At 40.6% G+C, this 26,527-nt stretch overlaps 3 protein-coding genes across 7 annotated transcripts in view; 1 reads left to right on the top strand and 2 right to left on the bottom strand.

Moving 5' to 3' along the window:
* The window catches only part of TTC13 (tetratricopeptide repeat domain 13), a gene marked incomplete at its 5' end in the record, with an annotated part of 42,330 nt that extends 40,656 nt beyond the window's left edge, over positions 1–1,674 (bottom strand). For 3 of the 4 annotated variants that reach the window (XM_080389273.1, XM_080389274.1, XM_080389275.1), the window contains one exon: positions 1,411–1,674. In XM_080389273.1, coding sequence (XP_080245399.1) covers positions 1,411–1,630 — 220 coding nt within the window. The remainder of the gene's footprint in view (positions 1–1,410) is intronic. The other variant, XM_080389276.1, reaches the window with a different exon arrangement.
* A 45-nt stretch (positions 1,675–1,719) lies between these two features.
* Positions 1,720–16,818, top strand: ARV1 (ARV1 homolog, fatty acid homeostasis modulator; the record flags this gene model as incomplete). The annotated part of the gene is made up of 5 exons (XM_080389306.1): positions 1,720–1,962; positions 11,590–11,709; positions 13,383–13,536; positions 15,402–15,626; positions 16,096–16,818. The coding sequence occupies 5 exons, from the start codon at positions 1,720–1,722 to the stop codon at positions 16,200–16,202; spliced, it is 849 nt and encodes a 282-aa protein (XP_080245432.1). The 3' UTR covers positions 16,203–16,818.
* The window catches only part of FAM89A (family with sequence similarity 89 member A), a 29,305-nt gene continuing 19,441 nt past the window's right edge, over positions 16,664–26,527 (bottom strand). Inside the window, exon 3 of one of the 2 annotated variants that reach the window (XR_013928456.1) lies at positions 16,664–24,777. The gene's annotated coding sequence lies outside the window, so the exon portion shown is untranslated. The remainder of the gene's footprint in view (positions 24,778–26,527) is intronic. The other variant, XR_013928457.1, reaches the window with a different exon arrangement.

The following is a 26,527-nucleotide window of genomic DNA, read 5'->3' as shown; positions in this document are numbered from 1 at the left end:
TCACGTCCAAGTAACAGAAGAGATGTAATCAAATGCTTTGCCATTTATTAACTTGTAGGGTATACAGATTTTATCTCAACACTGGTTGAAAGTACTTTTTGTTTTATGCTTAAGCTTGAATGATTTGGAGCAATGGTCACCTGAGATAAATGCTAAATCAGATTATGAAAGTTGTGTACTGTAGCTTTCAGCCACTGTAGCCACCTAAAAAAAAAAAAAAAAAGGCAGCCAAAAATACCTACTTGACACAGCTGATGGAGATAAAAACCAGCCAAAGAACTTTAAGCTGTCATGACATACGGGGGTGGGGGGGGGAGCGGGAAAAGCAGATGTAGGAAACTCATAACAAGCTATTTCTATAAAGTTTGTAATTTTGAGTGGATTACATTAACTGTATATTGTCCTTAGGGACCCACAGCAATTGTTGATATGACCACAGGCTTTACGAAATAAAGGGAAAAAACCTAAAACCCTGCAGACAACTATGCAGACATGACACATAACTGATTATTCTCATATAAATAATTTAGTGTTTCTATTGTATTGATAAAACCTTTTTCTTCATCTGTATTACAGGTATACTGTGATCCAGACTGGTATTTTTGTATTGCGCGTTCACACTATGCTTGTGATCAAAGAAATGTAACAGATCACTTAATCACATGGTCCTGTTGCAGCGGATCTTTAAGAACATAGAAATAGTTGCAGCGGATCTTTAAGAACATAGAAATAGTTTTAACTGTGCCTGGATTACAAACTGTCAATTAACTTGAAAAAGACCAGAAGATCTGCTGCTTGAACTTGGTGCTCATCAAGAGAAACAGCCAGTTCACCAGCAAAATATATATATAACTGGAGACGAAAATGAATCACGCCACATTCAACGCAACAATACGAGCACAAGGTGTCGGCATGTGTGTGTCCCACCGAGCACAGGGATTAAGCAGCACGCCGAGCCCAGCAGCCGGGCTTGGCAGGTTGGCGAGTGGGACCACAGGAACCCCGCGGGATGGCACAGGCCCTCGCTTCGCCCGTCCAAGGGCCGAGGGCTCTTCCCCTGCTCGCCGCCCCGGCGGCCGTCTCTGCTCCGCACCACACAGCGGTACAACGCGACCCGGAGCGCAGCTCACACACCAGGTGCCTCACTCCGAGTCAGCGGAACCGCCGCGGCGGAACAGCCCCGCCGCCCCGACCCCGCGCCGCCCCGACCCCGCGCCCACCCGCGGTGCCTCAGCGGGAGGCAAGGCCCGGCCGCGCTTCCCTCTCCAGCTCCCACCGCCGGGGCGAAGGGAGGCAGCGCTCCCACACCCCCTGCCCCGGACTCAGGGTTCCGCGGGGCCGCCGGCCGAACGGTCTCCGCGCTCCCGCCCCGGGGCTGGGACGGTCACCATAGCAACGCCCCCGACTCACCGCACTCGGCAGAGTACTGCTCTGCCCACTCCCCCGCCGAGCCACAGCCCCCCGCCGGGCCCTGGCGCTGCCGGCGCAGCTCCTGCTTTAGCACGGACAAGGCCGGGTACTGCTCGGTCAAGGCCAGCGCAACCCGGACCAGAGCCAGCACGGCCAGCGGCACCCACAGCCCCCTCAGCGCCCCGCAGCCGCCGGCAGGTGCCATCTTCCCAGGGCGCATGCGCACCGCTTCCGCCTCGGCGGGGGACGGGGGCGCCCCCCCTGCGGCAGCGGCAGGGAGGGGGGCCCCGCCGCGCCGCCCTCTGGGACATGGAGTTCCGCGCGGGTGCCGCCCTGCCGCCGGCGGCAGCACAAAACCACAACTCCCAGAGCGCACCGCGGCCCGGCCCCGCCCCGAATGCGGAAGCGAGGCGGTCTGAGGCGCTGACAGGCCGGCGCGTGCTCTCACCTGCCATGGCGGCCGTCGGCGCCTACCGATGCATCGAGTGCAGCAGGGAGGCGGCGGAGCTGTACCGGGACTACCAGCGCGGGGTGCTCCGCATCTCCATCTGCGTGAGTCGTCGGTGGCGGGCGAGGGAGGCCGGAGGGAAGGGGAGGGGAGCGAGGGGGAGGCCTCGACGTCAGCAGGCGGCGGCACGTGCTGCCGTGCCCGCCTGCGCGCGGGCGCCCCGGTGCGGCCTAGCCTGGCTCGCCGCGGCCCTGCGCCGGCCCCGCGGGGCCGAAGCTTCCCCGCTGCCGCCGGGTCGGGCTCTGACGCTTTCCGTGGAGCTGGGTGTAGGGTTTCCGTAGGCCCTGCTGCCTACCGCCGTTTCCTCCGGTTCCTGCAGGGCACCGGCACTGTAGCGCTGGCCTGGGTGGCCGCTGCGCGCCTGCACGCGGGCCTGCTGCTGTGCTCTGCCTTTTCCTCTGTCTTTTCCTCGCCGGAAGGCAGAGCTGAGGGAGGCTCCGTGGTTAGACAGCCTCACTGCAGCTGGGAGACAGCTGGACCTCACTGTCAGGCGCTGACTGAGGATTATTCGGGGTACGGGCGAGGACTCGTGTGTTGCTTACCCACCTACAGCGGCTGCGCTTTCCATAATGGTACCCACATGTTCTGGGCTGTTCGCTGCTCTCCCTTCCCACTCTGTCTCTTAGAGTTCATTTTTTTCACACTGTCTTTTCGTAGTGTTAAATTTAATGTCTCCTATGTTTTTTTGGAGATTTCATAGCTGCAGAAAAAAAAATACCTTTTTAAGAAATGTTTTCGACTATTTTTAAATTACTGTATTCAATTTTTAATAGGGTTTATTTAGACTTGTCTCCAGTGGTTAGTTTTTACTTTTTTAATGTGTGAGAAATTGGATTACTTAGCACCCTATATTTCAGTGTGGGCGGGATTTTGCAGATCATACATCTTCGACTAATTTTTTCTGTGATTTTGTTTCACAGCATCTTGTCTGCCCCTTACAAAATTGCAGAAATCTTGTGCTTGAACCAATTGTTGAATATTTTGTATGGAACTACTTGTGTATCATTCAAACTTCCTTTGTGGTTGTTTCCCCCAGTTTTCTAGCCCTTAACATTTTGAGAATACTGATAGAAGATGAGTTAATTTACTAACCATGAAGCTATAAGCATAACAGATGACCAGAGATTTTTGTATGAAACCTGTGGTGAATTCCTTTATGACTTTATAACTTTAAGTAATTCTAGCATTTATTAGATCAAAAATAGAGATCATAGGCAACCGGATCATTGAGGCCTATGGTCAGTTGATATTTGGAGAAACAGGGGTTAGCTCAAGCTGAAAGACATACATGTTAGATCATAGCTTGTGTTATCAAGAAGAGGCTGTGGAAACAAGATACACATAAACTACTGATGATAGTAGAAAGAGCTGATTCACATCCTTCTCCTTTCCCAGCCCAGCAGTCAGTGAAAATGGCTTGTTGCTGCAGACCATAAACCAGCTGACAATGTACACAAAGATCTCTGTAGGCATTTCAAAAACTGGAGAGATCAGCAGTTTTCTTAGGTGAAAGACAAAGTAATAGAAGTTGATTTCTGCTGGCTTTAGACATGCACACTGCATGGAAAAATAGATCTTTAGTTGCTTTTTTGTGTTGATATAATGTATCATGTTTGGTAATACATATGAACTACATCAGATCATTGGTAGTCAAATCATGTAGTCAAAATTCATCATTGATACACGGTAATCGTCAAAGATACATGATAAAAATGTGAATGGTTTCCTTTTGAGCTCTTTCATGTGGAGCTTCAAACTCATCTTTGAAATCGAGGGCAAGTTGGATACAAAAAGACAAGTTTTAAGGCTTATGGGTGCAGCCATATCACATAAGATTTAGCACAGTTTATCAATTATTTAGCACAGGTTATCAATTCTGCTTATTAATTTGGCTGTGATAATCTCTAAAGCAAACTGGATGCCAGTAGATGACACTCATTCCTCTTAGCATTTAACCATTTGAGGACTGAAGATCCTGGTCTTCCAGAGCTGTGGCATCCCATGTAGAATCAAAGATTTACATCGCAGTTGCTGTGTTAATCACAAATGCCAAACTCTTACAAAAAGTGTAAAGAACAGAGTAAAAGAAAGGTCAAAGAATCGTATGTTCCTAGCAAACTGGAATTTTGTCCACCTTCCTTCCTACAGGTCCAGATTGGTACCATTTTTCACTTGCTTCTACCAGTCTGTTTCCTCTAAGTTGTGTGTTATCATGGTTCAGCTTCAGTCCAAGTCCTAGTTGCTCTTATATGGTGCACATCATATCACCTCTAAGCCTTTCTCTCGATTTTTGGCCACCCAGGAAGTCCTGAGAGTCGGAGTGGTTCACATGAGGAACAAGTAATACGAAGCATGTTAGTAAGAAACACATTAGCTCACAGTTTATGAAGTGGAGATGAGAATGCTAGAAGATTGCCAAGATCAGAAGATTCCTTCTGTTGAACTGATTTGAATTCAGCTTTGTCTGTGTATTGCAGGAAAGTGCTGCCGTTGTCTCCAAGACCTCTTGGGTTTCTAATAAGGCAATTCTTGTTTTACTTCATCCTTTTAATCTGGAAAGATAGTTTTGTCACTGCACTGACCCTCTGCAGGCATTCTACTCCATGCAGGCAGTGCAGTGCTGTACTCTAGCCAGAGACCTGAAAAGCTGGTCAGCATCATGCTGCTGACAACAAAAAACAGTCAAGTACAGAATGTCATTTGATACCCTTCATAATCTTTCACGAGCAGTATTATAATGCATTTGTCAGTATTATGTATCATCTTAACTGAAAATAATGATAGCTTAGAAGTCTTCTCCACTTCAGAAAATATGAAGATTCCACTTATCAGCATGAAACATCATTTATATCAGGTATTTATAAAACTTAAGAATGCAGGCCTCTAAAAACTTACAAAAAGATGAAGGTATTTAAAAAACTTTGGTGGTCTGAGGTGAAGATTAGAAGGTATGATCACCCAGCCTGGGAGCAGTTTTCATTTGTCTTTGTGAATTAGAGCACCGAGTACTTGCTGCTACTCTTCTATAGCTTAAGAGAGAAAAAGTGAAAGGTACGTAGAAAGTTTGTATAGATGATACTTAAAGTGAGGCCAATGGACATTGTCTAGGTAATTTTTTTGTTAAAAAGCTTTAGGATACTTGTGTTCATTCCCATTTTCAAGTAGTGCATGAAAATACTGACACAATGAGGAGAAAAAAACCCCATCAACCCAATATTTGTTCTGTATAATATGCAACATTAAGGGCCCCAGAAAATTAGGAACAAGCAGAACATTGCCAAAATCATCACTGCTTTATACTGACCTACGGACTTGCCCTAATCCTAGTTTAAAGTTATCCTTGGTGAGTTAATAAATCTGCATTTAAAAGTTCTTTGCCATTCTCAGGATGTTCCTGTCATTCAGCACTCTTTGGAATATCATCTTGAGGTTGAAGAAGCTAAGTTCTCCCAACAGCGTCTTCTATCTAGTCTTACATTTATTTTTAGGATGTGTTTAACCTGATCTGGGTGTTATTTTCAGGTGGAAGACTTAAGTTTGAATGTCTAAGCAAAATACCATGATTTTGTATTCTGTTATTAATCTGTTGAAGAGATTAATTGATTTTTTTTTCCAGAGGCAAATATTAAAAGCTTCCATTAGGGAACATATGTTTTCAGCCCACAGTATTAAAGTACAGTTTTGGAAATTCAGCCTAATATGCATGGTGCTGCTTTAGTTTAGTTCCTGCAGCATTTGTTGTTGCTCTCAAGGTAATTAAAAGTTTCTTTGAGCTCCATGTTGTGATTTTAATGTGGGCAAGCATTAAAGACCAAGTATTACTGTCCACTCTGGAAATAAATTTGCCACAGATATCGAAGAAACTAAAGAAACATTCTTCTATCAAACATAAAAGTCCATAGAGTAACATGAAGCTGGAGGTAGAAAGGCTGTGTCTTTTGTTAAGAGCTCTGGATGTTAACTGCCAAGAATTCTTCAAGTTCTGTTAACTTCTTTTTAATGTTTGGTTTAATGAAGGCCAGTTTCAGCAAAAGCCTAGCCCAGACCTCTGATGTTGTGCGTTTCTTCTTGCTTGACATTCACATTTAGTGAATGAACCTTTTGCTCATCCTTCACATATTGTGCTGTGGAAGTGCCATTACAAGAGACAGGTGGAGTATTGCTCCTTGAAAAGAACTTAAAGGTACTTAAAAATGGATAATAGAATTGAGAGGAGACACCTCCTCAGGGAGACCTGCTCAATATGCTTTTTCTTCAGCATGGTACCTGGGGTGGCGGGGTGGTGTGTGTGTGGTGTGCAGGCATGTTAGGATTGCCTCATTCAAGGGTGACTTCTGGTGGTCACTTTGCAACTCATGGGTCTGGTTCTAGTCCTATGCTGTGAACATGTTAGTGTTTTTCCCTATTCCAAACCAGAAGTGATGGTAAAAGTAAGTGTAGGTCGTTCTTTATAGAGGAGATTTCTGTTAATTATTTTGAGATCCTTAGAATGTAAATGATCTGTAAGTAATACAGTAAATCTTCACTGAATATGTTATAAACCAACCATTGACAACAGTAACAAAAGATACCGTTCAGATAACATTGCCACTTTTAATGCTATAGGGGGGAACATTCGGCTAACCTGGATTAAATACTGCAGTCAGAGTGCAATGAATATAAAAAGAAATTAGCAAACTTGACTTACTCAAAATAAGAAGGAAAAACATGCACATTTTTTTATTTGGTTTTAAATTACATATATGTTATTTTGTTTAATAATAAAGTTTAAAAAATATTAATTGTTCCAGACCTTTACAAAGGGAAAGAAATTACTCATTGCGATATGTAGAGCTCAGTCAGGATCCCCCTTGTGTTTTGTAATAAGAAAGCCAAATTGCCTCAGCAGTGCACACTTCATTTAGCTTTTCTGCAATTAAAAAATAATTGAAAAGCTTTTTTATTGTAGCAAGGCAGAGAGACTGTAAATGCTTTGAATACAAAGCATTTATGCGGTAAGGTAAAGAATCAATCGAAGAGTACAAAGATCATCCTAGAAAATAAAGAGTGTGTTATTTTTCTTGTTTACATAACTCAGCCTACAGACAACTCGCTACTGAAAAATGTATCATATAGGAAAAATTATAAAACAGTATTTTAAATTTTGGTTTTCTGAAATGAAATGCATCTGAGACTTCACTGCTTTGTTTTTCAGCTTATTATGACACTTAGCTGCATCCCTAATTAAAAACCCATTCCTGAAAGCAGCACAGCTAATTACATTTTATTGTTTAAGGGTGCGACTGGGATTAAGGGCACTGTTGCAAAATGATGGGTCTGTGTGTTAGTTTGCTTTATGATCCTACGTAAATGGACCTATGTTCATGTTGAAGCTATGTAAATGCTGTTACAATTTGCTGTATTTGTAGTCCAGCAAGAAATTATAGCTTAATTTTGCCGAACTTCAAATCCTGGAGAAAGGAATACTAAAATGAGGCTATTTTACTGGTGTGCAAACATACTCCTGGTGTGGCTTTCATGGTATTTTTAGTTCAGGATGAAGCTTGGTTATTTAACATATATTTTTATTTTCTGTTACGTCCTATGACTTCCTCTTCAAAACATTTTTACCTTCCACCACCCCCATCACAAAATACTGTTACTTAAAAATTCAGTTACATTTTAATGTTAGAGAGAAGACCCTCAAAAAGTATTGTTCATTTACTTTAGGAACTTTGCCCTTCAGTAGGTATTTCCTCAAATATTTGTACACTTTATTGTATTTGGCATAAGTTTGTGTGCTGTGTTCGCAGCTGAGTATCTTTGATGAACAAAGAAGAGGTATGTCTTCTGAGTAGTGTTTTATAAAAGGCTGCTAAACATCCAGTCAGAATTAACATTTCAGTAGTTTGTCTAATTTAATGCAACTGAGATGCTTAAAAACATGTTACTTTCCTTAACTGTTTTGAATTGCTTTGATGAGAAAGAATCTGATACGCTATGCTGTGAAGGACATAGTTTTACTAACTTTTTAGTATTTTTTTCTTAAAGCTACCTTTGCTTATTTTCTTAAATAATGTTTTTAAGGTAACTAAGCAAATTTCTAAATTATGAAAATGGAAGTGGTTGGTTTTTTTAAACAACAGACAAGCATAGTAAAATATTACTAAATACTTGATCAGTAAAACAATTCCTAAACTAATATCCATTTAAATTCATTAGAATATTGAAATACATTCAACACCCTTTTTTAGGGTTGCACAGTATCTATTGAACTTTTGCATGTCATTATCAATAATTTGTAATTTTCCTTAAATTTACCAGTTTAGAAGAAAATGCATAAATAGAATTTATGGTGTAAGCTTGACCTTTCTCTTCTGCAATATAATCTGAAAGTACCTTTTAATCAAAGTAACGTCTATTTTTTCAAGGAAAGATACCACTTATTTCCTATTTCTGATTGTCAGTTACATATTTAAGGAAGAAATTAAAAACTGGTTAAAAACATAGAGAAATCTAGTTGCTTTTTTCTGTCATTTTAAACTGGTTATGATAACTGAGGCATTTCTTCGAGAAAGCCCAAAGGAGGTTGAAAAAAACTCGGTTTTGTTAAAGATGTGCCTTCTTCAGTCATGCTGAACCGGTTGTTGCCTACAGTTGTGCAGAGCTGCAATTGGGAATGAGACATGAGCACCGTAGTTCACTGTAAACTGCCTGCCTAAAATCTTAAAAGTAAGCATGCAAGCAGTTCTCCATAGCTGAGCTGCTTGTACTGATCTTCTCTGAAAGCTGGTGATTATCGATGCCCATAAAGTTACATTACTTTAACTAGATAGTTTTATCTAGTTAAACCTGTGTGTACTTAAACTGTATTAACCCTTGCTTGCATTGATTTTGCCTAAGTCAGGCTCTAGTCACAAGTTTGCTTCCTAGGCATTTAAGGTTAGTGTCATATGTTTTAGTAGTACAGGTGGAAAAAAATAACAAAAAAAGCAGGTATGGAGAACCTAGAGGTTCATCCTAGAGGGTTTATTAATTCTGTAATGTTCTCACGGTATAGCAAGTGTCATCTTCATTTTGTCCCATTAGTCTATGGCAGTGCATATGTGAGGCTTTTGCCGTTAGTGGTTTGTAGGTCTCACGAGTCCCTGAATGAACTCACGCTGGCTAGATCACTGGCTGGATAAGCACAGAGGACGTTTTCTTAATACAGTCAGGAGTCAAATAGTGTATATTAAGAACAGGACTCACATGCAGCTCTAGAAGACAGTTAGACGTGTGTGTCTGTGTATGAAAAGTCCTTGAAGTTGGCTGCTTTTTTGTGATACGGGATATTTTCTTTCACTGTTGAAGTAACACAAGAGAAATAGGATTCTTAAATGTTTGGTGGTGGTGTACTGAAATACTGAATTAAACATCACAGCTGCAGAAGATTTGGTTGTGGCTGCCAGAAGCCAAGAGCAGAAGACTCATTCTTACAGGTGATGCCACTATTTGTGTATTCATTTGTAGCAGTCTCCTTAGATATCTGCAGTAGAGTTTCTATATAGTTGATTTTGCCTGGAGGGTAGGTCTGATATATTTTAATTGTATAAAATTCATGACAGCTGGCAGTGATATTTTTTCAGTACCCCGTAACTGCAAGTTTTTTGATTGCTGTTTGGTTGGGACCCTCCACTTGAAAAGATCATTCATTACTCTTCTCAGAAAGATTTTCAACCCTGGTTAAAAAATGTTCAGTTACAGGAGAATTTGAGACCTTCAGAAATCCTGGGGTATGTAGGCTATTATTCATCTAACCTTCATGACATCATTGTATTCAAGAATGTGCTTGTGTGAATGAGCCTATAAAAAAAATCAGAGTTTTCCTGTGCTACATCAACCCAGAGATTTGACATACATAAATTACCACCTCTAAGAATATCTGTTCATGATTTCCCTGTAGAAAGAAATTAAGCAAGACATTGCCTTCAAGTTGCAATTTCTTTTTCACTCTATTAAATCCTGTAGCTGTGGTCTTCTGTTAATTATGTCCTTTCTTCCATCTCGCTCACTTTAGTTTTAACCCTATAAAACTGTTTGACAATTGAGTCAGTTTTTTAATTCATTGCCTGTAACTTGCATACTGTTATATACAGTATTTTATTTTCTAAATTAAGTGAGTTTGTTGGTTGTTTTTTTTTTTTTTTTGAGCTGGACCAAGAGAGAGTTATTAGTGGTGACAATGTGTCCTAAATACTCTATTCTATTTATACTTTTGTTTGGATGTTTTTCTTGGTATGGATATTGGGACTTTGAAGTCAATTTGACAGTAAGATTTTGCATGCTCAGATTCTCCAATAATAATTCTGGCAAATAGCAAGGCAAAGTTAACTTTGGACACAAGGAATCCCTATAAAATAGAAAAAAGCTTTGTTCCTTCCTGGGAGTTTGTCTGTAGGTGTGTGTCGTCTCATACTGCATTTTTGACTGTTACAGCATTTCAGAAAGCTCTATGCATAGATTTCTCTTCTGGCAGCGCACAGCTGTGCACTCATGAAAATGAAAATAGAGATTGTTTCTATGACTGTTGTGCTCGGAGCACGGCAGCTAATGTGAAGGCCCAGGGGAGCAGCACTAGCTGAGGACACATTGGGAGGAAGCAAGTAGCTGAACTGGAGGATCTGCAACTGGAGAAAGCTGACCTGCAGGCGAGCATGCTTCTGCAAGTGCATTTTTTGGAGCTGAAGTGGTTGATGTGATCAGCTGCTCCTCCTTCTCAGTTCTCTGCTAGAATGAAGTCTTACAAAAGGCTCATCTAGCAGACCGTTATTTAATCATCCTGTTGAAACTTAGTATAGTAGTCTTTTGTTAGCCCTTCTCATTTAACTCAAGTCAAGGAGCGATCACCCATCCTGGTAAGTCAATAAGTCTGAAGGGGGTTGATGGCAAGCAGTTCCCAGTGGTCTGGGCGAAATAACCTCTAGGAGGCACAGCAGGAACCAGCTGATGTATTGGGGAAGTAATGATCTACTGTCTTACCACTGTTCAGTAGCAACCTCTGACTCTTTGGCTATACCTCTCTGTGAAAACTACTTTATCAGTGTTCTGAATGTATTGGTGTTCATTCAATAATGGAAAATTAGTTGAAACATCCGGACAATCTACCCATATGGAAGAACAATGCAACAGCAAAAAAAGTTTACTGTCTTCTTGAAAGGAAGAAAAAGGTAGAATAGGAGGATAAAGCATCTCTGAAAAGAAGGAATTAATTTTCTTTCAAAAAAATACAACACACACACCCTCTCAAAATACCCAGTAGATGAGCCACGATAAGTTAAACTTTAACAAGGTACTGGTTCATTTCTTGAGTCCCGGAAAGGTGGTTTGGTTTTTTGCATCTGTAGGGCACAAAATGATAACTAGGTACATCCTTGCATAGTTTATTATTTGTGTTAATCTGAAGCTGGTAAAAATCGATAACGTATCTTTGTTTTATAAGGGAAGTCTGTGTGTCAATTGCAGTGTCAAGGAGGGGGGAAACATTTTTTCTGTATGAATTAAAAACCTATTGAAAAGGAAGATTATGTTAAGGAAAGACTAGTAAGAATTGAACAGCTAGATCGGATTTATGCAGTTTTGCTAAGATTAGAGGAACATTTCATAAACTTTCTTCCCTCCCCTCCTAATTCTTGTTATTTTATGACTTTCAGAAATCCTGCCAGAAACCTGTGGACAAATACATTGAGTATGATGCTGTTATCGTCCTGATTAATGCTATTTTATGTAAAGCACAAGCATACAGGCACATTCTTTTCAATACGAAGATAAATGTAAGTTGCTACGCCCCTACCCTGTGACTTGGTTAAAGGTATACTTAGATTTGGTAAGTCGATTGTAATAGTTGTAGAGACTGTTCTTCTCCCGTCCTTTCACCAGTTCCAGCAAGCTGAACCAGTTATATCATGAACAGAACACATGAAATCTCAAACTCCAGCTGCTACTAAGAAAATTACTGGCTTCACGGTGGTGATGCCACAGTACCAGCAAACACAGCAGCTATCTTACATGTTAAAAGAGAAGAGAAGGAACTGTATGCAGTTCTCTACACTGTCTAATTTGCCTGTCATGTTAAATGATGTTAAAAGGGTGATGTGCTAAATTACATTGGAAGAGAAAGATCTGATTTCTAATTAATTTCCAAATTATGTTTCTGTTAGAAACAATTCTTTTCCAAAATGAGCTATAGTAGTATAACATACCATAGTAATAATACCAACTAAACCTACTGTACTAATTTCTCATTACTTTCTTCCTGAGTAATTAACCATGTCCTCAAAACTATAGCATTATATTATGTGTGTATATATATATATATATATTACAAAAATACATAGCAATAACACATAAAGTGTTGTTGATGCAGAGTTACATGGTCAACTTGGTTGTGCTGGCCAAGCTGGAGTGTAAAGGCATAGCTTTTTTGACAGAATTGCATATTATTACTTTAAGGATTGATTTCCCAGGAGAGGGAAGATAATCTAGAGCAAACTATCCAAGCCAAAGTGTATGTTGTGTTCATGTTAACACCTCTTGGCCAGTCCAGTGTTAAGCAATGTAGATAAATATAGTCGCCTCATCTTTCAAGCATAAATCTGACTAAAGATTTTGAATTAAGTCAATGCTTCTGAAGACTGGTAATGATGTTTTCCATGAGGCTTCTGGAAGAGCTATTCCGTCTGTGGTAATTTCATGTATTCAAATAAATTGAGTTGAATTTTAAACTGGCTTGACCTGTGCATGTGTGTGCAATTGGCAGAACTAGTCTCTTAATGGAAAAAGTATGATCCACACACAGAAATTGCATTGGTTTATTTAAATCTGTGGAAAATCAGAATTTATTCCCCCCACACACAAGCTTATAGACTATTTAATGTGGAAACACGTTAACTGTGGGCCCTCATGACATCATTTTTGCAGTCACTTCAGTTGTTTGGTTATATTGCTCCATTTATTTTTGGTACCTCACCCTTATCTGAGCTAAGAAATGTTTTTAGTATAACTATGCTACCAGTTTCTTCTAATCGAGATTGTCCCAGGGTAAAAAAGAAACAAGGCTATTTAAACAAGTTCGCTGAATGGAGTAGTTGCCCTTAAATTTAAATTCTTGATAGTATAATTCTTCTAGCTATGGCACAATTTTGTTTTTATATTCCTAACTGAAGCAGACTTACCAATTTCAAAAAAGCGTAGGGCAGGCTTTAGAACCCACAGTTCTATAGCTTTTTCTGTATGGAGCTGTTCATGGAGTTTTCTACACCCTCAAATTTGCCTGTCATGTTAACTGATGTTAAAAGGATGATGTACTAGTGGTTCAACAGAAGTAATTTGCTTATATTTCTAAACAAAAATAATAAACCTACAGAGCTTGTTTGTGTAGAGATGTTGAAATGTATTTTAAATACCAATTTCATACTAATGCTTTTATTATTCTTTCATTGACCAGATTCATGGGAAGCTCTGTGTATTCTGTTTGCTCTGTGAAGCTTATCTCAGGTGGTTGCAGCTACAGGATTCAAGCCAAAGTACAGATCCAGATGACTTAATCAGATATGCCAAAGAATGGGATTTTTATAGAATGTTTGGTATAGCTTCTTTAGGTAAGATTGATGTTCACGTCACTATCTACTCTTTAAGTATTGAATAACTTCACAAGTTTTTCAACAAGTCTATATTGCAACAACTAATACAGAAATGGATGTCATGTGCAACTCAGTATGATTAAATGATTATACACATGCTCTCTAATTTGCCTTCATTTAATGCAAATGCATATTTTGATCCTGATTGCAATGCAGACTTGTATGATCAGCATTATATATCAAAACATTGTAAAGTGGCAATATTCAGAAATCTTCATCTGAATTAATTTACATGATTTGAAGACCAGTGTAGAGCTCAGCCTTATTCCATATTTCACGTTGACTTCAAGGTTCATTATTCATTAAGGTGATACAACGTTAAGGGTGATCCTTACAGAAGTAAACAAAAATTGGGAAGAGCTGTATCTGGGGTTTTTAAATGAATACACAAAAATACAGAGCAGTGTCATCACTGGTAAAGAGTAGATACTTCTGTGCTCTAAGACTGTATTTGAAGGCAGGTTTTTGGTTAATACTTTGTCCTGGTTTTGGCTGGGATGGAGCTAACTTTCTCTTAGCTAGTACAGTGCTGTGTTTGGCTCTGATGTGAGAACAATGTTGATAACCGCACTGATGTTTTCAGTTGTTGCTGGGTGATGTTTCTACTAAGTCCATGACTTTTTGGTTTCTTGGGCCCTGCCAGCCAGAGGGCTGGAGGGGCACAAGAGACTGGGAGGGACACAGTTAGGACGGGTGACCTGAATTTTAAACTGGCTGCCAAAGGGATATTCCATACCATATGACGTCATGCTGAGTGCATAAACTGGGGGAAGAAGAAGGAAGGGGGGGGCGTGACACGGATGACACACACTACACACGACATTTGGCATTATAGTGTTTGTCTTCCTGAATAACCGTTACGCGTGATGGAGCCCGGCTTCCCCGGGGATGGCCAAGCACCAGCCTGCCCATAGGAAGTGGTGAATTAATTCCTTGCTTTGCTTTGCTTGCGTGTGTGGGTTTTGCTTTACCTATTAAATTGTTCTGATCTCAACCCTTGAGTTTCACATACCTTTCCGATTCTCCTCCCCATCCCTCTGGGTGACAGGCAGTGAGCGAGTGGCTGCATGGTGCTGGGTTGCTGGCCAGGGTTAAACCATGACATACTTTCATTCTCATAGTTTTTCCTCATAAGAGTGTTTAAATCAAGCCCTCAGACTAAAACTGGTATTTCCCCAAGATATTTGGAGTTTAACTTCAGTCATTGATTTTTCTGATGTTGCTCTAAGCAGGCTTTCATAACATGTCAGTAAAAATGTTGGAACTCATTTTTCAGTAGTAATTCATCTATTACAGGTGTCGTGAGAGTTGCTTTGACATCTGCATTGATTTCAGTGTTACACAGGGATACGGTGTCAAAAAAAGTCTAATAGCTCAATGATATTTTTACCTTAGTGTTCTTTCTCATGCTGGATAGGAAGGGTTCATTGCTGGTAACCTTTTCAAAGGTGGCAAGTATTGACTTTTTTTACAGGCTAAAAGCCAGTTGGAAGAAAAATCTCCTTTTGTTAAAAAGGAACAGTAAAGAGGTTCTTATGCTAATCTTCCTGTGCTATATCGTATCAGAAATAATGAGTATGACAAACCTACAGATAGAATTCTGTGATAGAATTATTCTGATACTGAATTAGTTTAAGTAATAGTAATATTTGCCTATTAAAATGAACACAGGAGATGGAGGACATGTTCATATTTGCATACGTCTTTTAAGCAGTGGTGGCTCAGTTGCATTTGGGACATGCCATTTCACTGAAATTCATCCAAAAAAGGACTTGATTTTGGTTCTTTATTTTCTGTTTCCAACTCCTCTTATTTTCTCTTAGAACAAACTTCATTTTTGGTTGGCATTTTTATTACCTTATGGTGGATGAGACCTGAGATGCTGAAAACAAAGTCTGACTTCTTTTTACTTCTCAAAGCACTGCTGTTGTCCAGCTATGGAAAGCTTTTGCTAATTCCAGCTGTTATTTGGGAACATGACTACACTCCTTTGTGCCTTGCGTTTATAAAAGTATTTGTCTTGATATCAAATTCTCAGGCAATTAGAGGTACGTTTTTGCTTTTTATTACTACATCAGTTGTATAGAATGTGGGAGTGCAGCTGTTAGAGAAGTCATTATTATTGCTGTTACATTTTTAATTGGTATCAGATATGTGACTGAAATAGCTCTAGCTTAAAACTGTGTTATTTAGACTAATAGAAAGTGAATGAAACAAACCACTATTAAGAAAAAGCACCTCTTATCTCACCGTAATCTCTTAGTATATGCTGTATTGTATCCATCAAATCCATCAGTTAGAATTTGAGACAATTCATCATGGGTCACTGAAACATAAAATAGAATTCTTTGTGTGTCTGGAAAATTAAAATTTCATGTTAATTTTATGCGTGGCATGGAAGCAGAGTTTTAATAATTTGTGCGATTTCTTATACATACAAATTAATGTGAATTCTCACATGCTTTCTATGATCTTCTTAAATGGTAAGTGATAAATTTGTTCTGTTTTCTTTTTCAGTTACATTGAACTTGAATCGAATGCTCCCTTGGTTGGCCATCTTCTTTGGATTAATTTTCGAAAATGGTGTGGTCTACTTGTTCCAGAAAACGGGATGGGATGTTTGAAACATCAGCCTGGATCTAAAGAAAAACCAACAACATGATCATTGTTTTTTGAAGAATGATCTGTACCAGCAGGCTCCAAAGACACTATTTTCATAGTGATAAAGAAGGTGATAGATAACAAAATCTTGCATTAGTAGTGAGTGTAGACAGTTTTAGGATAAGTTAAAATGAGAACCTTTGGAAGTTTGGCTCTTCATGTGGTGAGCCATAGAACTTCAGCCTTAGCTTGTTTATTTTCCCATTAAAAAATCTGAATGTGCCACTATGCTAATAGCTTTATAAATCTGGCTGCATAGCTATGGCTGTAACAAAAAAGATACACTTAAAAAAATTCAGCACTGCTACCAATCACTGAATTTTGGCAGAAAGAGGAGGATGAATTGTTCCCTTAAGCGGAAGGGAGTTAGTGGAAAAATGTAAAAGCCAAAATTTATATTTCCACAAAAACAGATTTTCAAAGATAGAAGTGAACATGTGCAAACAGTTTATTAGAGAAAAGGCAAGTATTTCAGAGTAAAACTACAGTGGGAAAACTAGGTTGCATTCTCTGGAATGTTTATGTAAACAATCCAAAATAATAAAGTATCTAGTTCTAGAGTAATCTCTAGGAACTATAGTTTTAACTGGCTTGAGATTTCATGTGATCTCATAAATGCTGCTGCTTTGTTCTGAAAGCTGAAAAGAGTGAAAGGACTCAGATCCCCAGCATATACGGTTGTTTGGGATACTGCTTCTTCGGCATTTTTTAAGCCACATCCCCCGCACCCCGCCCTCATCTGGCAGCAGGTTTAGTGGAAGCAAAAAGTGAAGTATGAGGCTGCTCAGCAATAGAGTAGGACCTGTTAAAACAAAACAATACAAAAACATGTTTAGGCCTAAATTAGTGAAGAAACATTTACAGAAGTTCTGTACCTTTTTTCCCAGCAAAGAGAGGGTTAGATGGCCCACAAAGGAACTGACAGCATCAGTTTCTGCAAGACAGTAATTGGGACACAAACCAACTTCTTTTGTGCAGACCAGTTTCTGTTATGTTCCATTCAATGTTTAATTCTTCTGCTTCAGTTCTGGAAGGCTGTACTGTCTATAGGTACCACTTCCGTTCTTCGTTTTCCTCAGATGCAGTCTCCTATCTGTGTTTTGCAAAATGCATCAAATAACATTTTGCAACATCTTCAAGTTAATTCCAAACAGGTTTAGAGTATGTCTAGCTTATGACCACAGAAGACATCACATTTGTCTGATGCAACTGTCCCTGCCACGGTGAGTTAGTCAGAAAAGCAAGTGTTTGCTGATCCTGTTTTAATAGGTCAGAGGCTTATACCACTCATGTACCATTTGCGTTACACTTCACATCTTCCTGAGCATGTAAAGTGGGCAAAAAATGCAGACTGCTTCCTCTTTAAGTACTTGAGACAGTTTAACACTCCAGCTCCCCCAGCAAGCACATAGTTGTGAAGGTGTATGAGGGATCCACCTTGCTACTGGTGTGAATCAGTGGCCAATTAAGTGTAGGTGTGCTGTTGCTCGCTGAGCAGCAGCTTTGGCAACACGGTACCTAGAACATACTTTGCTTTACATAATCAGATTTGGGGATATACACCGCCCTCAAAAGCTTTTTGAAAAACAGTATGTTGCCAAAGGTGCTTTGAGTACTGCTCACCTTCCTCCCAAAACAGAGTACACAGCACTGAAATAGAGGCTGCAGTTTGAGAAGGTGCAAAGGGAAACAGCAGTAGCTTTTAGAAAAGTTTCAGGGATGCTGGTCTGGCTTGCTTTCATTTTCCTCCTTCACTTTCTGCCTTTAGTTTAAGAGGGAATGAAGCTGTGCTGCAGCAGACAGGATGGCAGAAGAATATGTACTAGGAAAATGCTGATGCCTGCTGAGCCAAACCCTGTTTATTATTGTAGCTGTCATCTGGCTTTTACCCAGTTCTCTGTTCATCTTGGTGCAACCTCAGCATTGCAGCTGATAAAGATTCTCACCACTCTTGTATTGATTTTGTACGGCCAGGTTTTGGTAGTGGTGAGGCTACAGGGGTGGTGTCTGTGAGAAGCTGCCAGAAGCTGCCCCCATGTCCGATGGAGCCCATACCAGCCAGCTCCAGGATGGATCTGCCGCTGGCCAAGGCTGAGCCCATCAGCCACGGCTGTAGCACCTCTGGGATAACATTTAGGAAGCGGAAGATGTTGCAGTGTGACTGGGTGACTGCTACAGAGAGGAGTGAGAATATGTGAGAGCAACTCTACAGACACCAAGGTCAGTGCAGAGGGAGCAGCAGGAGGGGCTCCAGGCCTGGAGCAGAGGTTCCCCCCCAGCCCGTGGTGAAGCCCACGCTGAGGCGTGCTGTCCCCTCAGCCCCTGGGGCCCACGGAGGAGCAGATCCCACCCACAGCCCGTGGGGACCCCACGCCGGAGCAGGGGGATGCCTGCAGGAGGCTGTGACCCCGTGGGCAGCCGTGCTGGAGCAGCTCCTGGCAGGGCCTGTGGCCCGGCGGAGTGATGAGCCCAGGCCGGGGCAGGTTTGCTGGCTGGGCTGTGACCCCGTGGGGACCCACGCTGGGGCAGAGGGTGCATGAAGGGCTGCATCCCATGGGAGGGACCCACGCTGGAGCGGTTCATGAAGAGCTGCAGCCTGTGGGAAGGACTCGTGTTGAAGTTCATGGAGGACTGTCTCCCATGGGAGGGACCCCAGGCTAGGAAGAGTGTGAAGAGGAAGGAGCAGCAGAGACGACGTGTGATGAACTGACCACAGCCCCCCATTCCCCGTCCCTGCGCTGCTCTTGGGGAGGAGGCAGAGAAAATCACAAGTGAAGTTAAGCCTGGGAAGAAGGGAGGAGTGGGGGGGGAAGGTGTGTTTAAGAGTTGATTTTATTTCTCATTATCCTGTTCTGATTTGAATGGTAATAAATTAATTTCCCCAAGCTGGGTCTGCTTTGCCTATGACGGTAATCGGTGAGCGATCTCTCCTTGACCTTGTCTCGCCCCACAAGCTTTTAGTTGTATTTTCTCTCCGCTGTCTGGCTGAGGGGAGTGATGGAGCGGCTGTGGTGGGCACCTGGCATCCAGCCAGGGCCAACCCCCCTGCCCGGCTCTTTATGTCAGTCATCAGGAAACGTATTCTTCCTACTACCAATTTTGTTTTTCTAACAATGTAACAACCATGCTTTGGTTTGTTCCTCTTAGGTTAGATATATTTATTTTTTTTTAATTAATCATATGTATCATGGTTATACACAAAAGATTTCTCCCTTGTCTGCTCTGGCACTGGTTTCAGGCTCAAGGCTGAGTAGATCATGTGTAAGTGACTAATGCAAGGGGAAGTTTCTGCATTACATGTGATGTAATATTTATTACCTAGTCAGCAGCAAAAATGTAAATACAATGTATATAAATCTGTTTGGGGACAGTTTTCTTCAAGTTTATTTTTAATTTTAAAAAATTTACTTCAGGACATTTTCTGACTTTTATTCAAAGACCTAGAATGGACACAAACACATTCTGAAAGAAGTAGGCTTATCTATTGTGTCATATATGGCAATAATGTATCAGTTACATGCGCTGTAATGCTGTCAGCAGCCACCACTGTCCTTAGGCAACTTTGAGGATGGAGAAGAAAATTAAGAGCTACAGAGCTGTGGAATGAAAGCAGCTGTGCAGGTTTTCAATCTTCAGAGGCATCCTTATTGTCTAGTAATGTAGCACGTTCTGCCTTGTGTGGTTTTAGGGCTACTAATTTACCAGAACTAATGTGACAAATAAATACACTAATGTTTCATAAATCTAGGGGGAACTTAAGGATGCCCTCTGCCTGGGGGAACACGTGTGAGTGCATTTTTGATGCCTTTGGAAAAGGGTCCTGTACGGTGCTGCAGAGAGAACTGAGACTATTTAAGGTCCTGCCTGCTTAGAAGTCATCTCTGTTTTATTCCTTTTTGTCTTTTGAGCTCCTCTTCTTTCATAGACTCTTTATAATTGAAATAGTTATCTGCGATGGAAGAGTTACAACAAGCAGCCTTCCCTTTCTATGTATCTTCAGTTGCTTCATCAACTTGCGGGAAAGGATTTACTTGGGTTAAAACTGTAACAGCCTGCAAATGAACCCATGTAAACTCTTTGAGTTTTGTTTGGTATCAAAAGGCAGATTGTGGCCTATGGGAAATTTGTGGGCCTATGGAGCAAATTCCAGAATTCTGTTGGATGAAATGCAGAGAAAAACCAGTGACGTTAATTCAGACTTGGGTTGAGCAATGGTTTAGTGATTGCACAGTGGGAGCTGGGAACTTTAACTGGGTCCGTAGGTCAGGTAACAAGTATTTAGAAATCGCTCTATATAAAATTGGAGAATTAAGAGTATAAGATAGGAAGGGTTAACAGAGAATGTTGGTGTCAGGCAGACTTCTACAAAATTAGGAGTTGAGAAGGCTATAAAAACTAAGGGGATAGAACCTCAAGAAAAATTAATATGCAAGAAAAGATGCAGTATAGATGAGTATGAGTGTGTGATTAAGCAAATACCTGAATGTCCTACTCCTATGTTTTCAAAGGGTGAACATGAAGGAAGAATATTATTTATTGTAGACATTTTTGTAATAGTCTTAAGTGATAACATGAAGTGGCAAATGATGTCTGCTAAACAGTCAAGTCTATGGGTTTCCCTAGAAAAGTTAATGATCATCTCATTACTTTTTCAATGGTTTGCATGCCATCCTTGAAAGTACACCTTTATACACATAATTACCAGTTGTACAGAGCTAGAATTAGTCACTGTGAATAGGAAGAGCTGTAGAAGAGCAGAGCTGCTCCCTTCAGTCTGCAATAGTGTGCGTTGCATTAGGGTTTGCAGGTGGAGGCGAGGGCTACTACCCTGTGACCTCGTCCAAGTACAGACAAGCGAGTCCTTTCTTCCACGACAAGTTGTATCTCGGGCATATAAACTGTCATTTGTTAGCCCAGTCTGCACCGTACTGAAAGTAAAATAGGACATCTGCCCTGGAAAACTATTAGCAGCTGATTTCTCATAAAACAAGAAAGCCATTGTTTTTCAGGAGCTTGCATGCTTTTGCAATTCATCAGCTCTCCCCCAGCTGGGTAGTGTTAAGCACCACAGTGCCATCTGGAGTTGAAAAGTAAAGCACTGTTGTTTCCATAACTGGAAGGAACATAAAAGCACTCTTAAGTAGGGATTCTTTGATTAATTTTTGTGAAATCACAAATTCAAGCTTTTAAAATTAACATTCATTTTCAGTTTGGAGAAATGTTTGAGTGAAGTTGGTGATGAAAACAGGTCACAAAATACTTGTTTGGGTGCCTTGGTATCAAGGTCAATTGAATATATGCACCATGAAAGCTACAAAATGCAAATTATTTTAGCACAGCATCTCTTTGTTTAAGACATAAACAGTCCTGCAAGCTGGGATTATTCGGAGTAGCCTCGCTGACCTCAGAGGAAATTCATGTGGCAGAAGACACAGTGAATGCATTCCTCCGCTGCTAAAAATCAATAGGAATTTTGTTGCTGAATTAATTAGAAACCCAGGTTGTTGCAGTTAGAATTTGCAGGATGGTGTGTATAGCAAGATTCCCGTTTTCTTTTCTTATAATGCTGTTCTGACTTTAGTCTTTCCAATAATGCTTACTATATTACTGAGGTGACTAGAAAGAAGATCTGAACGTGAGGAGCTTTGTAAAATCTTTTTCCTAAACACAATCTGCTGTCCTAAATTTGTAAAGCTCTTTTGACCTCTGTATAGATAAGTGCCAGGTCTGCAAAGCAGCTAGGAAATACTGTCAGTGATGTTTTAATTTCTGTTCATTAGGATAATAGATACTGTTTGGGTTGGTTTGGGTTTTTTTTTACTTCCTAGGTAAAAATGAGGTTTAAATTCCTTACATAGTAGCACGAGTGTGAACTCATATAGTTTGTACATGTGCTGGCTGCTGCAGAAATAAATCCAGATGACCCCCATAATTTCTTATCATCTCTAACTGTAATTCTGAGTACATTTTTAGGCAAAAGAAACGTTGTCCCTATGCGCCTGCCATAGCTATCTGAGCAGAGGAGCAGGAACCTGAGTTAAGACCTGAATCCTAATCCTGGCTCCAACACCTACTGCTGCTGCGACCTTGAGCAAGTCATATATGTGGCTCCATAAAATGACCGTACTTCCACCATCACAGGATTTGGGGGAGGATTAATTTGTTCACGTCTGCTTAAAAAGATGAAAAGCATTAAGTCCTCTCAGCTGCAGGTTGTTGGGACTCAGTCAACACCATGAATGTCAGATATTGAAACATACATGCCAGGAGCCAGAGAATGTGAATATTGAAGGTGACATATTTAAAGTCTTCGCTATGTTAAGGGAAGCTTCAGTTGTGACCTTTGCTGGCATACACTTCTACAATATATATATATATGAAGACTTTTAGGGGTATAGACGGCAAATCATTAATCCTTTATCGTGAATTTTAAGTTACTGTAGCTGCTGTGTGCCAAAATAAACATTAAATTAAAGAACTTAGAGAGGAGGGAGCTGGCCTATTAACTGATCCTACTTTCAGCTATCTGAAAGGAAAATTAAGGTATCTTATTTGACAGTTTGAGGCTTTGAGGTAGAAAGCACAGGTAGGTCTTGCATAAAAAATCTTTTTTTAAAATATTACAAACCATTGGTATCTTTTCAGTAAATGAATTCAGTAACATTGCGCAAATTTAAACAAGAAAACAAAATCTCAACAACAAAGAAGTGTTTCTACTTGCCTTGCATTCTCTTCTCAGAACTACTAATTCACTCTGTAATCATTTGTGGGTGTACCTTTGTAGTGATGCCCTGCCACGCATGCTGTAGCCCTATCTGATGCTGTCATACATGCATCACTCCTAAACTTTGATCCCTTCTTTGGTCTCTCACTTCACTTCCAGTATAAAGCTTTGGTTCTATCCTTCAAAGCCTGAAGGTTAGGTTTATGATGATTTAAATATAATTTATTTATATTTAAATATCACTGATTTATCATGTCTTTGCTACAGCAGACATAGCATCTCTTTCTCTCAGTAGGACTACAGCGTTCTTTTGATCACCAGAAATCAAAAGCCACAAAAGTAATAATAACTAGGAAGAAAACATTGTCCATTGAAAGCATCCAGTGCATAATAAAGTGCCACATACCAGCACCAGAAAAAATTACTTCGACTTTGCAGGATAGGATGCAAAAGTGAATGGATCACTTTGAGCGTACTAATTTTTTCAACAGGAATCTCAGTTTCCCTATGAGGACGTGTCTCCTACTTAATAGTGTGGAAATGGCAGGTGGGTTGCACAGATAGAAAAACACAACCCGTCTCTTACTCATTCTGTCCTGGGAGAGAACGAAAAGCAAGTTAACTTAATTAACTTTGCTGTGGCTGAACACAATGGTAGGCATTTGTTTCTTTACATAACCATGGCAAGACTTAGTTTGTATTAAAACTCAAATCTCTTCAAACTTTATTTTACACTCCTTTCATTTTAAGTGAACTTTTCCGTAAAAACTTTCCTGCTTAACTGAACTGTGCAGTTTATCTAAATGTGTATGTGTAGATAGGTAGGAAAGGTCCATCCTATTCTTAACAGCCTGTGCATTTTCTGCCATATCCATACATGAAATTGTGCCACTTCTGACCACAAAAAAGTCCTGCACTGAAAGAAAAGGCCACCTGGGAGAAAGGCACCTTATCCTCACAACAGTTTTACTATTGTACAACAGGACAGATTGTGTCAGCTCAAAAAAAACCAAAACAAAAAAAAGTTGTGTCCCTGATAAAACAGCATCAGAAACATGTACAGATCATGTCTCCCTTCCCTCATTGTTACTCTGCTTTTATTTTTAAAAAATGCCAGCATGGTGATGCTAATCTAGTTCAGCTGCAGAGGTGCCTTGGTAGAAAGTTCCAGGAGGTGTTTTTAATCCTCTACAGTATGTCCTGACAGAGGATGGCAAAACAGGAAGCCCTCGTGTGTGGATCCTTCCTCACTACAATGGCAGGGTGGAAGGTGCTGTCTGTAATTTCATGCTGTCGTACCAAAAAGCGCTGGCTCCCCAGAACTCCTTGCAGCAGCTGCTCCTGAAGGCCCAGCTCTTTGTCCTAAACTGGCAGCTGCCTCTTGCCACCACCCATGGGAACAGTTTTGTTTTCACAGAATCAGCTAGAAGTGAACTCCAGAGGTCATCTGGTCCTTCCCCCAGCCGTTAGGCTGGATGGGCACTCCTGACAGATGTTGTCGCTGGCAGGCAGACATCCTGGCTCTGAGAGACCAAAGCCGAGCCACCTTTCCTAAATTAGGAGACCTGCCAGCTCCTACTGCGTCATACTTGTTTTTCAACTATGAGCATCTGTTCAAGCAATACTATATTGTGAAAATATAAGATCTTACTTGAGGAATCCATTGGGAAGATGGTGGCTTGATCTTTTATTAAGTTTGCGTCTTCTACTTTTATTCTCCAGGTTGCACACTTCCAACTCCCTGCTACCCCATGCAACAGCCTTGCTAAGCCAGCAATATGAAAATCCATCAGACAGATTCCTTGGCTGTAGGACTAAAAAGCCATTAAGACTTACAAATAACTAAGGCAGCCTGGACCTCTTCAGATCTACTACAGGCTTCTTGTAAGGACTTACACATCGGGTTACACACAGTTAAGTTGTAACAAAAATATGATCACTGCCTACAAATGAAACATTTAATTCCGAGAATGAAAGAATGGGCATGGTGAATTGAGATCTCTGTTCCTGGAGAATAAACCCATCTGTACAAACTCCCTTCTAATTTGCAAAAGAAATTGTAGTGTAGATTTCCATAGTCAGCACACATTTAAGCAGATGCTCTTACAAATTAATTAATGTCTGCAGTAATAGTGAGATATGCTTTGCTTCTCTAATACTGATGGATGTATTCTGTCCATACACAACTGCATTTGAAAGCATGGAAAAGAGTAATTCTCAATGAGAAGTTACATTGAAAGCCTAGAACAGTCCTACATTTGCAACAAAAACAGAAGGACTTTTTGAATGACTGGCTATTGTAAGTGGAAAAAGTCCTATTGTGTAACCACATAAAGCACTGGAGACAAGACAAATCTATTTACATATGAAAACTCAGACCTCAAGCAAATCCCAGGGAAAAGGGCGTGAGACAGGATAAAACAAATGCATAAACCATAATGCCTTCTTCTCCGCAGAGATTACTGCAAATTTCTACCTCTCTCCTTTATCATTAAATTTTAATCCTTCATGCAAGTGCAATGATGGTCCCCAAAATACGCTAGAACTTCCTTCAGAAATGTCTTTCCTCTTCTAAAAATGCACACAAATAGAAGTATAAATTATATAGTGGATGGGTGCTATGTATTCCATTTCCTTCTACAGGTTATATTATATGATACAAGGTATTTAAGGAAATGCTTTGTTAAGGGTTAATCATAGATTAACAGCAGTATCATGTAGGTTAAAATAGTAAGATCAATTGTTAGCAGCAGTGAAAACACAGGCACAGCAGTAACAACATAACCAAGTCCGTTGTATGACTCTTTCCATGATTGATTTAGCCTTCAACTACGTTAATCAGTAGGTGAAAATAAATGTATATGTTGAACAGTAATAATCAAATAAGCCTGTCAAATGATTATTGTAAGATATAATGATTTTTATGATTTTAAGTCAAAAAGAGAACAGCATGATCTGCCTGGTTGACAGTTGGATTGAATGATGAGGATCAGCTGATGCATGAGGACTCAAAGTACTTTCCAGCTGACCAAGAAGAACAGAAGAATCAAAAAGATGATGAAACTTTAGGTGGACTCTTATGATTGGACTTTAGGGATTATGTAATTGTTTTAAGAAACCTTAAAGACGTAAAATTAAAAACTTCGAGTTGCCACTCATTGAGGTGAGGCCCAACTCTGAGTTGTGCTTAAAACAAGCCTAGAGAAACCTATTCGACTTGTGGAAATTCATTAACAGAACTTGGCAGCCCAGATGGGACTCTAGGACACGAGAACTCCAATCTGAGGCTGGTGATCCTTCAGGGTAAACCCATTACCAACACTCAACTGCCGGAAATCAAAGGACCAGGTGAGTCCAGAGTTCTTGGGCACGGGTTGATTCAGACAGATTCACTGCACGGGTGCTCTGGTGTTTATAAACTTGCTGATGGAAAAGCTATAGCTGGTTTAGAATCTGGGAAATACACCTGGCATTGAAAGGGGGATGCCCCTGGCTGGGGTTCTGGAGAACTAGAAGAAAATTACTCTGGCACAGCGTTTGCAGAAACGGAGATTAATTATGTTG

The sequence above is a fragment of the Falco punctatus genome (genome assembly GCF_963210335.1).
Source record: "Falco punctatus genome assembly, chromosome: 5".
Lineage (NCBI taxonomy): Eukaryota > Metazoa > Chordata > Aves > Falconiformes > Falconidae > Falco > Falco punctatus.
Note: the sequence above shows the minus strand (reverse complement) of the source record. Positions and strands in the feature narration are given on the sequence as shown.